We start from the raw sequence: 12,307 nt of genomic DNA, 5'->3' as shown, positions 1-12,307 counted from the left end.
CAGCCTTTCTTACTTGGAGTGTTTTAGTTTTGCAGTTCTTTTGAGTGTATTTTACTTTGCATATCTGTTTTTCTTTGTTTTCTTTAAAAAAAAAAAATCCCTTACAGCATTTCTGCTTTCGCCCCTATCGGCCACCGTACAAGGCAGCTCCGCCTGTCAGCTCCCCCTGGCGGCGACCAGCGTAACAGCCCCCAAGGGTTGATTAGGGGAGGGAGGGGGTGGGGGGGGGGAGACTTGACTTGAGTGAGGGAGGGAAGTAAAATGGGTGGACGGAAAGTCCCTGTGTGGAAATCCCCTTGACTTGGGCTTTTTATCCCCCACACTCTTGCTATCTCTGCTTTCATGGTTTAAACGCTATCGTCGGCGTCCACGCGTGTACTCGTGAACGCGAGGACTCGTCAAAGTGCGAGCTCTCCCCCCCCCTCACCTCTCCCCTCCCCCCAAAAAAATCGCCGCGCCGAGAGGAGAAGCTCGAATGGCGCCGAGCGAGAGGATGAGGCTGCCGAGCATCCGGCGGCCTTTGTTGTAGCACCAGCCCTCCGGCGCACGTCGGACAGGTAAGCCCGTCCCAACGACGCGTCGGCTCGGCTTGCCAGGCGAGTCCGAGGAGGCGGTGGCCATGCAGGGCCTTCTCGAGTCGGTTTTGGAAGCGAGCGGCTCACGACAGCCATTGTTTACAAAGACGTCATCCTCCTCCTGTCAGCGGGCTGTCGCGGAAGCCGTTTAGCCGGGCTACGGTCGTCTCTGCGCGAACGCTTTTGGGGGAGGGGGGTGGGGGTCGTTGGACCCTATTGTTGTCGTTGGGGATTACGTCAGCCTCCTTGGCTCGAACAAGTACTAATAATGTGTGTTGTATGTCTGCGTGCACCTGCCACTCGTGGAGAGGTGAAGCATCCGTGGCACAGGTGTCAAACTCAAGCCCCAGGGGCCAAACTGTAGCCTCCGAAAGCGGTGTTTCTTTTTTAAATTGAGACAAGGCACCCACTTTACATTGGAGATATCAAAAAGTACTATAGTAATGATGATCTTGTCTTGACTTACAAGTTGACTGACATTGTGAAATCCGGGCCTGTTTGAACACAAGGCTCTTATTCTGTTGGACGTTTGGCAACAGGTGACAGCAGGGTCAGGGGTGTGCAGAAGGGTGGCTGGCACCAGACATGGAGGTGATGGTGGTGCCAGGTTGACGTAAACTCTCAGTCATAGTCTGCTGGTGCAAATGTTGGTCAGCTTTTTCTTCTAGAACGTGCATCTGCTTTTGATCAAGGAGTATGAAGCTAAAAAAAAATATTCTATCCTAAAATCTTCCATCTGCAGGCCTTTGTATTTTTCACAAACAAATGTTTTAATGAGAATGATGCTGTAGTCAAGACGTATTGAAATGGAGACAAAACTGCAATAAATGGAGTCGGGGTAAAAGTTGTAACTTTGGTAAATGACATTTTAATCTCACACATAAAATCAAAAGTTGTAATGTTGCCAAAAGAAAATTGTTATAAAAATCTCACTGCGGCCTTTGTTGTTGCCGGATGCTCAGCAGCCTCATCCTCTTGCTCGGCGCCGTAAAATATGAACCACTGAACAGGCTTCTCTCATGACAAGCAAAAAAGTAGTAACAAAATAAAAGTTCTGATAATAACGGCAAGATAAATTATGGCTCTTACATGCAGTGTGAAAATAGCTAATGTTACGTAAAAATGTTTTTTTTTTAGTGTCAGTGCAGCATGTGGGAAGTTGCAGATGATGAGTCAAACAAAGTTTGGCAGACGTTTGGACATTTTAGCTGCAGGTTTTTGTTTGTCGTCCCGTCAGCGAATTTAAATCTGACGGGATGCCTGATTCGTCACCTGACCCGCTACCGCCAACTTCCTGTGTGCTTTTTTGTTGTTGTAATGCTGTTGGCAGCTCATGTGAGTGAAACGTGCGTTTCCATGACCATAAGATGATCACTTCCAGAAAATGTACCTTAAGAGCTTGCGTTGTCATACTTGTCAGCAGAGTGAACGCATTGTGGGATTACCCCCCCTCAAGCACAACGGCACAGTGGAGCATTGTGTTTACTCAAACCAGAATACAAGGATGTCTTTGTGGATTTTATTTGATTTAGTGGACTGATGATTGTGTTTGAGGTGCTTTCCCAAGCCAGCTATAAATTAACCGTCCAATAAAAAAATAAAAGAGGGGAATCTCTGGCTGTAGTTTCCTGGCAGACTAACTGACTCCGCCATCTCCCTCCATTGCAGTTTCCGCCTTCTACCCCCTCGCCCGATCCCATTCCTCGCCATCATGTCGCAGGGCCAGAACTTCCTCCCCAAGTTCCTGTTTGTGTCCAACCTACTGAAGGCAGTGAAGATCCGCCAGCGGGTGCCCAACGACGTGTTGAAGCCAGCAGCCAGCGGTGGTCTCATGCACCACCTGCGCGGCATGCACCGCTACACACTGGAGATGATCGCCATGAACCACTTCCCACAGGCTTTCCGCGAAGTGGTGCAGGCCGCCATCTTGGACCGAGTCATGCAGGCCTCACTGGAGCAGGAGAAGAAGCTCAACTGGTGCCGGGAAGTTAAGAAGATGGTTCCCCTGCGCACCAATGGTAAGAGATGGTCGTTGCTCTTGTGGTGCCTTTCCCCCAAATGAACTTCTTTGCGTGTCTTTTCACGAAATTACTTTCTTTAAGTTTCTGACTGACTGGAATCAGGTTTCGAGTTAGACCTGTTGCTTCTCCTCATAGTCAACCGACTGTTGCTTGGTCTCCATGTCTCGCCATGGATCTCCTCATCCCAAAGAAAATGGCCCTTGTTGCCTTTGATCGGCTAGAAATCCACTGATTAGCCATAGTTGTTGCAAATGTAAACTTCTGAGGATTGTGATAAAGGAGCCCAATGAGAACGCCGATGAGTCAACTTCATTTCACGTTTGCTGCTGCGGTTACTGCAAGTGACAGCAGCGAGACCTTCTTGGGTTCCACTTTACTCATTTAGTCACCCCGGAAAAGGTTTTCGAATGTTGCAAAGTCATGTTTTGGTCAAAGGCGTGGAACATCCCAGCGCCCGCACACCCGTTCTGAAGCACGATGGGGAAACTCTGTGGTTTCGCACCCTTTTATTTACAACTCGGGGGTCTGCCCCTTCTTTTTCGCCTTGTGCGCAGGAGGGCTATAAATCTGGCAGGCTCCTAAATAGATTTACATGGCTGGGAAGATTTACAGCGTCCCTCGCGCCGTCAGGTGTGTCACTGGGCCTCGTTAAATCAAACGTGACCACGCTCTTTTAGCGCAGTAAACCAAGCGCAGCTGTCAAGCGCCGTACACAGGACTCTATTTTTAGAGCTGTCCTCAAAGTAGTGCAGGGGAATCATTTTCAGAACGGCCTTTGTATATGTTAAAGGGAAGCATCAGATCAGCCCGAAGTGGAGAAGGAGGAAGCTGAAATAATCTCTTTTATTGCAAGCATCACCATGACTGCATAGATGAGGAACTTGTCCCGTGAGTTGACTCAGAAACGACTGGAGCACACTCGCTCTCACAAGCTCGCTTCCTCATCAGAAAGCACCCTGAAGTTGACAAAACTTTGCCGGTAATAGACACATAGAACGCCCTGGTGCGCAGTGATGATGATATCATCAAAGTGGGACTCACAGTCGCGAACTCCCAAGCACCCAGACGTGACATTCAGCAGAGGACACATTCACACACACATTGAGTGTCTGCTGCTGAGTCACTGGAGCACCCCACGCACGCACGCACACACGCGCACACACGCACACACACACACACACACACGCACACACACACACACACACACACACACACACACACACACACACACACACACACACACACACACACACACACACACACACACACACAACAGAAGTCCATCAATGAAGAGCCATCTTGAGAAGGTCATAACAATCACAGCTCTTTGCGGCGGCCAATGCTAATTTACATTCACCTGCTACTCTAAAAATAGCTCTAACAATTAAAGCTGCAAGCGACGTATCAAATGTCAACGGCATGCTGTGCCCACATTAGAAGGTGTAGCGCTTGACAATTTAGCATGTTTGCACGCTAAGCAATGTCGCTCCAGCCTGGAGTTCACACAATTTTGACGCTTCAGACCAAAATGTCCCACTTCCCACTTGACTTGGCTTTGCATGAAGCACACCTTTATCTGCTCTGCTGCTTGGTGGGTCTCGATGATATGCAATATTGTAGGGGTGGGCAATTAATTTTAGTAAGAGTGCCATGCGAGAAACTGGAACAGTTGTCAAGTGATCATGATGACCTTCATTTTGTTTTATATTAATTTCGCATATTTTTGTGAAGTATTAATTTGTATAGTTGTTTTTATGTAAAATCCTTTTCATCTACTGTTTTGTACTTAGGAGTGGTTTTGATGTATCAGCTACCAACTGATAAAATGAGTGAATGACTGTTTCATTCACTTTCATTCTGACCATACACACGTTGGTGTGTTTTGCAAACGCACACTCATTCATACTTGATGTGAGTGGCAGTCGCAGTGGCGCTTGCTGTTTCAAGATAACGCACCAGCATTCCTCCCCTCCCCTGCCCTGCCCTCTTTCCCTTTCCCCTCCTTCCGTGGAAAGTCCGGGACCGGTTAAGTGCTGCGTTTGACGTGCCGGGATGAACAAGATGAAGAGCACAAGCTGGGAAATTCCTGTGTTTTGTACGACAACAAGGCTCTCTGCACAATCTTTCTTTCACAATGACAGAAAGACCCAAAGAGGCTCTTTAGTCAGCGCAATAATGTCGTTTGGTTGCACCTTTGAAAAAAAAAAGTAACACTACAAATAAGGTGCTGCTGTGGGGTAACAAGCTAACGTGGCTCTCGATTATGAAGCTACCTTGACTCATCAGCATATGGTCCAAATGAGAGCTGCTACCATTTTGTTTTATACTTTTGACTTGTTTTTTAAAAGATGCTATTTTGCTAGCGTGACAACTGACAACACTTTCCTGGGAGATAAGCTTGCAATGGAGGTTTATTTATTTTCACATAGTTTCTCATGGTTGACCTCCTAAGGAGAAGCTTTGCTCACTTTGTGCTTTCAGACATGTGAGCGTCATATCATCGCACAATCTAGCCCACAGCGCGGAAAATCCCCACGCTCCTCCTTTCCTTTGTGTGTGTCTGTGTGAGTGTGTGTGTGTGTGTGTGTGCGTGTGTGTGCGCGCGTGTGTGGGTGTATCATCTACACGCATTATAGTGTAATTATCTCCAGTCACACGGTGCCTCGCTTAATATGCCTCCAATGTGCCTTGCAGTGTTCGGCCCAGTTGTCGCAAACGTGACTTCTAAACTTTTTGTCTCCGGCTCAAATATAACATGAGGTTTGTTTCTTGTTTGTAAAGGAGATGGCAACTGCTTGCTGCACGCTGCCTCCCAGTACATGCTGGGTGTCCAGGACACGGACCTGGTTCTCCGCAAAGCCCTCCACGGAGTTTTGAAAGAGACGGACACTGGCGTCTTTCGGGCGCGCTTCCAGGCCGAGCTTCTGCACTCTCAGGAGTTCACTCAGACGGGCCTCCGGTACACCACCACGGTCAGAAGCCGAACTCGCTGTGTTAAAAACACGCGACCTTCATTTAATGTGTTCAGTCAAACAACAAATTGCCTTCATGTGGTGCACGGCTTCCAGAACTGGGAGGACGAGTGGGAGAAGATCGTAAAGATGGCGTCCCCGGTCTCCAGTAGCAACGGCCTCCAGTTTGACTCACTGGAGGACATCCATATCTTTGTCCTGTCCAACATCCTCCGCAGGCCCATCATCGTTATCGCAGGTGCGTGCAACAAATTCAACAAACAAGAAGAGTTAACGTGTCTTGCGGAGGATTACCATGACCGAGATTCGACATAATTTACGCTATTAGCCTAACGACATGCAACAATTGTTTCAGTCAATATATTTCATCTCAAATATAGATTAAGACTAAACGGTTTCACTACAAGAAGAAAAATAGATTAATTTACATTACAAGCCAAAGAAGTATATCAAAATAGGAGAACAACAATGCTGACGTAAGTAGAAATGTTATATTAATTTTTGGGGAAAAGGTTATATTTTGGGAGTAAAATCTAAATTTACTGTCTAAAAAAAGTCAAGATTTTTAGCTGAAATATTTGAATCGTAAAGTTGTCCAAATATTTTGAAAGAAGAAAGGAACTGTTGACTTAAAAAACAAATGCTACTTATTGTAGGACGTCGCAGAGTTGACTTTCATTATTTTGCCATAAGAAATGTAGTCAGATTAATTGCGAGTGGCTTTTATTTATTTATTTATTTATTATTATTATTATTTTTTTTTTTACACAGATAGCCCAATTTAGCTTGTTCTGAAGTTGTAGCAGAACTCTTTGTGTTCCTTTACTGAAAAGTGCTTTCCTTTACCAACAGACCAGGTGCTGAGGAGCATGAAATCGGGGTCATCCATCTCGCCCCTCAACGTGGGCGGGATTTATCTCCCGCTGCACTGGCCCCCGGCCGAGTGCTACAAATACCCCATCGTGCTGGGCTATGACTCGCAGCACTTTGCACCCCTCATCACCATTAAAGACAGCGGTCCTGGTAAGCAATTAAGGAACAAATCGGTTGCGTGTTGCTGTCCCCCAATCCTATCTACGTTCCCTATTATTAAAGGAAAACTTAAATTTTTCAAGTCTGTATTGCCATTCTTTTTTCTTGCCTAAGAAATCCGAGCCGTACCACTGATCAATCCCGGCCGAGGAGGCTTTGAGGAGCTGAAGGTGCACTTCCTGATGGAGAAGGAGCAGCAAGTAAAGGAGAGGCTCCTCAAAGACTACTTGCTGCTCATCGAGATCCCTGTCATTGGCTTGGGATACGACACCACGCGCATCATCAACGCAGCACGGTACGTTTTATTTAAGGAATGTATAGCTGGTGGGGGGGGGCGTTACACACCGTTTGACTTGACTGAGCAAGGTCCTTGGTAGAGGTAATGAGCACGGCGCCGTCTGTGGTCCAAAAGGTTGGATGAGGGCAACTTGCCGGAGGACATGAACCTGATGGAGGACTACCTGCAGCTGGTCAACCATGAGTACCAGCGCTGGCAGGAGGACAAGGAGCAGGCGTGGGCAGCCCAGCCTCAGCGCCCGCCGCCCTTCTCCGTCTCACAGCTCTCACTCATCGAGATCCGCTGTGCCACGCCACGCTGCACCTTCTACGTGTCGGTGGACACACAGCCGCACTGCCACGAGTGCTTTGAGAAACGCCAGGCCACCACCACCGCCTCCACCGGAACCAGGATAGAAGGTCTGGTGCACACAAAGGGCGGGGGCAGCAGCAGCGGCGGCGGATCGGACAGCAGCGAGGGCAGCTCCAGAGGGGGGCGGAGCAGCAGCCCGCCGTCCTCCTCATCCAGCCGGGTGGTGCTGCTGTCCAGCCCACGCCCGCCCCCTCCACCCACCGCGCCCAGCCTCAGCCTGTATAGCGAAACTCATGCCATGAAGTGCAAAAGCCCCGGCTGCCTCTTCACCCTCAGCGTGGAGCACGCCGGACTGTGCGAGCGCTGCTTCAACTCCAGGCAGTACCAGGCGCCGCCTGGGGCCGGAACTGGACCGGACGCCGTTGCCCCACACGCGCCGCAGGCTCCCGGCTGGAACCAGTGGGGGCCCCCCCGTGAGGCGGAGACGGAGCGCTGCGGCATGTGCAGACAGGAAGCCTTTCGGATATTCAACGGGCTGTGTCCGCCCTGCATGCAGAGGCAGCAGGCTCCGGAAGCGGGCGATCCGCAACCCGGCAAGCCCGGGACTGAGGCCTCGTCTTCAGCCTGGAGCCAGCCGAAGGAGCGGCCGTGCCTCACCCTGACGCCGGGCCACGCCTCCGCCTGGCAAGTCCCGCTCGCCCGGCCCTGTAAGCGGTCCGGTTGCCAGTTCTTTGGGACACCGGAGAAGTTGGGCTTCTGCACTATTTGCTACGTAGACTATCAGACCAACCACCGTAAGTTCTTTCATCATTGGTTGTTCCTTCTTTCCATTTCCAGTCGACAATTGAAAATCAGCAAAGTACAAGATAATTTGAATATGAGAAGATGCAGTTTATAAAAAAAATCTACAATATTTTTTTCTAGAATAATGCCTAAATAACAAGTAATAATAATATAAATAACAGGAACAGTTACTTTTTATTTTCACCAATTGAAAATGGAATGTATGAACGTTGCCCATATTCTCATTTGCCTTTCACACCATTCATGAAGTTTGCGCGTTTCCGTTCCAGACCTGACACCTCCTCCCCCAGCCCCGACACAGGGCCGGCATGGCGCGGAGGCTGGCTTCCAGAATGCGGCGCGCTGTCGCGGACCGGGCTGCGGCGCGCTGGGCAAGGCCATGCTGGAGGGCTACTGCGACAAATGCTACGTCAAAGAGCAAAGTGCACGGCTCAACCAGGTGGCACATCGCACGCCACACTCCCCTCCCCCTGTCGTAGTAGGTTCCGCTTCCTCTGCCTTAGGAAAAAATATAACAATACGGTTGTTTATAATCTATTGCACCTTTTATCCCAATAGCGCGAGCGAACCACCAAACCCCGCTCCACGCAGCAGTCACAGACTCAGACGCAGACACAGTGCCGACGGAGCGGGTGCAGCAACGTGTCTCCGGGCTGCACGGACCTCTGTCCCGAGTGTCACACGCGGGGGGGCCAGGCCCGGGACGCAGGTCGCCGGGCGCAGGCGCCCAAGGAGAAGTCCAAGCAGCGGTGCCGGACGCAAGGCTGCGACCACTACGCCAACCAGGAGAAACAGGGCTACTGCAACGAGTGCGACCACTTCAAACAGATCTACCGCGGATGAACCCCAGCGACACTCTCCTACTAACCAACCAACAAACCAACTAACTAGCAAGTGACTAACTAGTAACCTTATGGCCTGAAAATCATCACCCTCCCCCGTAACGCCCTTTCCTCTCCCGTGTAGAATGTGAAGAAAAAGTGCGCGTGTGCACGTGGGGGGATAAGTGAACGTGTGTGTGTGTGTGTGTGTGTGTGTGTGTGTGTGTGTGTGTGTGTGTGTGCGTGCTTGCGCGCGCACAGTAGACATGGCCTCCACAATACCTCTTTGTGCAATTATGACCATCCGACGAGCTGCGGCCGCACGTGTACAAAATGTATTTCGAGGTACCTGCCCACTCGTGCCGGACGCAATGATTGTACGTCAACCGGAAGCATCCGACTTTTTTTTTTTTTGCTTCGACCGGTGATTCCCAAGATTCCCAGACAGATGAATGCTCCAAGATATTTGTAGTAAACCAAATTCTGTGAAATTGGATGAAAGCCAAATGTCTTGTGTGGCTGGAAATCACCGGTCTAGATCACAGCCAAGGATTTCGAGCCCTCGTCTCTCTGGATGCATTTGTGCTTGTTCATCTAGCTTCGTGTTTGTTAGCCAGGGTATGAGCGTGAGAGTTGTGACCGATCAAAAAGTTCCCCACCGACCTTAATCCAAATCATTCAATGTTCTTGCCAAAAAAAAAAAAAAAAAAGAAAAGAAGAGAAGCTCTTACAATCAATTTGTATGATGTGATCACATCTTCCACAAGTTATTTGAGGGAAATCCCTTTGTAGATGTAACTGCCGCTTTTGCTAAACAATTTCATGGCTGTCCAAACGTACATGGGAATTTTCTCAGAAAAGTATATTTTCCAGCGATTGAGGTTTTGGAAATGCACTTTTGTAAGGAAACGCTGACCAGGGTAGAGACTTGCCAAAAAGTGGCTTGTCTTCTTTGTATGATGTCACATTTCAGAGACGGGCATCTCAATTAATTTACATCTTTCAATTCAACCTTGATTTTCTTTTTGAATGCTTTAAATTTGTCTCCCAGCTCAGTTTCTCAGATCCTCATCTCAATTCAGTTCATTGCTTCAAGACGCAGTCGTCTTATTTGTGGTATTTGTTTGGTAATCAGGATACGAACAGACCGGTGACAAATTTTTTTTTTTTTTCTTGGACTGTTCTACGGAATGGTAAAGAATAATAGTAAATTTCTTTCAAATCAAATTTTTCCTCATATTCCAACTTTCACATTTTTTTATGTTGCTTGACTCCAATACTTTGCTCTTTCTTCCCTCATCTCACGATGGATTCAACTTTCTTTCATCTTTTATGTTGTGCCGTGCCATCTACGGTACTTTCCCCTCTATCAAGTTTCATGCTGACAGAGATTTAACCCAAATCCCTTCGCGTAAATATACTTTTTTTGTGATCTCCATGTACGTGTGGACTAAAGTCTCTGTTTGCTATCCAAGAGTGCAAGACAGACAGGGCGGGCCCCTGCTGGTTGTAGTGCTACACGCACAGAAAGCGTCTCCATTGTTGCCAGTGGAGACGCCGTTCAGCATTTACGTTCTTTTACCTTTTGCAAGCCCCATTTAGAACAGATCAGTTGCCTTGGATATTGTTTTTTGCCAGTTTATGGACCACTGGAGCACCTATACGCAGACCATATGCACACACACATGCGCACACGCACACACACCGTTTGATTGCCTACTTGGTCCGACACAATGTATCTGAATGTGTTTGTGCTGCTGCTGTAACGGCACAGTATTGTATTGGGGCTCATCCTCCACAAGTTTTGCCTTTAAGACGGACCACAGGAGCCTGATACCAGCATCAGCGCTCCCCATTATTATTATTATTATTATTATTATTATTATTATTATTATTATTATTATTATATCAACCCTCCTGTGAGTGTCATGTCATGGGTCATTTAAGCAAAGCACTAAAAATGGATTTTAATTGTTCATTTTTTTCCAAAACAAATCTGCTGCTGCACCAGAAAAATAAAGTTCTGTATCATGGTAAGATTTTCGCTTTACAAGGTGATGATTTTCACTTTGACAAAAGTTTTTTATTTTTTTTATTTTTTAAACGGTTACTCATGCCCATGTTGAGCCTGGAAGAAACGAGCTTGCTTTTTCCCGAGTCTCGCACCAAACAGGAGGGTTGAAATGCATTTGTGAATATGGATCTGGGTCCGTGCTGTTGGACCTTCCGACCTGATGCCTCATCTTTAAAACACACATACACACAATCCAAACACGCGTGTGCGTCTCAAAACTGACATTCCTCTTTTATTTGTTATGAGGGGATTTTTTTTTCTTACTTCCAGATGTATTTTAATACTAGCTTTGGTTTTCTTTTTTGGTGTTGTTTCTTTGCCAAAATAATGTACTTGTGCCATCAAGCGCCAAACGATTATTGTTATACCTCCTTAAAAATGGCCGCCTCGGACTAGCTAGACATGGCAAGCGCTCTTTGTTTGATACAGTGGAACGCCCCAACGTCAAACGCCTCAAAAGTCGAATATTGTAATTCCAATTTGTTTTTTTAAAAGAGATTGGCTTACCTTCCTGTAAATTTTTAAAATATTTGTAAATGCTAATGTGACTAATACATAGCCAAAGGTATTATGGCTAGGAAAGACCCCCCACCCAAAAGAGTGTGAATAAATAATTGTTTTTTTAATAATTTCTTAAAATGGCCCTAAAACTCTTGAATTTGACTCCCCCTAGTAAATGACATCAGTTACATTCACAATAATTTACTAAGATAGTGGAGGCGAGGAGGCATAGTGGCTTATTGTTTCTACTTTTGAGTTCAAAAATGTTAAACATTAACATCTTCTAGGTTGTTTGATTGTCACAGGAATTAATTGGCTTCCCCTTATTTTGATGGGAGGAAAACATTACTGCGCTACTTTGCGTTCGACTTTGAAGGTTGCATTGTATCGCCGAGTGCACCATACGGTATGTTCTTCCGTGTGCGGGCCGAGTTTGCCTTCACGTTCAAGTGTAGTGTGCGTACACTATAGATCTCTGTGTGCTTTAATGCCCTCCTCACCCACTTTGATCCAACCAGTGTGAGAAAAAGGACTAACGCTTTGGGACGTGTAACAAAGGTGTAACAAATCATGCAAGTTTTCTTTGTGGGACCTGTCCACAATGGAGTACTGTATGAAGAGTTTAAAAAAAAAAGCTTCGTTTTATTTGTTAAGTATTTATTCTTATCAAGATATGTGTATTGTGTGATTCAACAATTATTTATATGTTGTCCTGAAATGAATTATTTTTATTAAGAAATCAGAATTATGTCTACTGTGATTTTTGTATGTGTGGCCTCATTGTTGTACTCTTTTTGCATCAAGCTTTTAATAAATAATACACACGACTAAAACATCAATACCAAAATGGGCATTGTAAGAAAGTAACTTGCCATTGAATATTGCTGGGGTTCTTCAAGTATTTACACCTAGAGACAC

At 46.8% G+C, this 12,307-nt stretch overlaps 1 protein-coding gene across 1 annotated transcript; it reads left to right on the top strand.

Annotated features, from left to right (window-relative positions):
* The first annotated feature begins 235 nt into the window (after positions 1-235).
* tnfaip3 (tumor necrosis factor, alpha-induced protein 3) lies at positions 236-12,228 on the top strand. Its single transcript, XM_088385791.1, has 9 exons — positions 236-557; positions 2,244-2,593; positions 5,378-5,568; positions 5,665-5,806; positions 6,421-6,591; positions 6,715-6,895; positions 7,013-7,983; positions 8,263-8,471; positions 8,552-12,228. Exons 2-9 carry the CDS (start codon positions 2,287-2,289, stop codon positions 8,834-8,836), a joined length of 2,457 nt encoding a protein of 818 aa, XP_088241917.1. The 5' UTR covers positions 236-557; positions 2,244-2,286; the 3' UTR covers positions 8,837-12,228.
* The last annotated feature ends 79 nt before the right edge of the window (positions 12,229-12,307 follow it).

Source organism: Syngnathus floridae, chromosome 9 (genome assembly GCF_059516105.1).
Source record: "Syngnathus floridae isolate MCC-2025c chromosome 9, RoL_Sflo_1.0, whole genome shotgun sequence".
Lineage (NCBI taxonomy): Eukaryota > Metazoa > Chordata > Actinopteri > Syngnathiformes > Syngnathidae > Syngnathus > Syngnathus floridae.
Note: the sequence above shows the minus strand (reverse complement) of the source record. Positions and strands in the feature narration are given on the sequence as shown.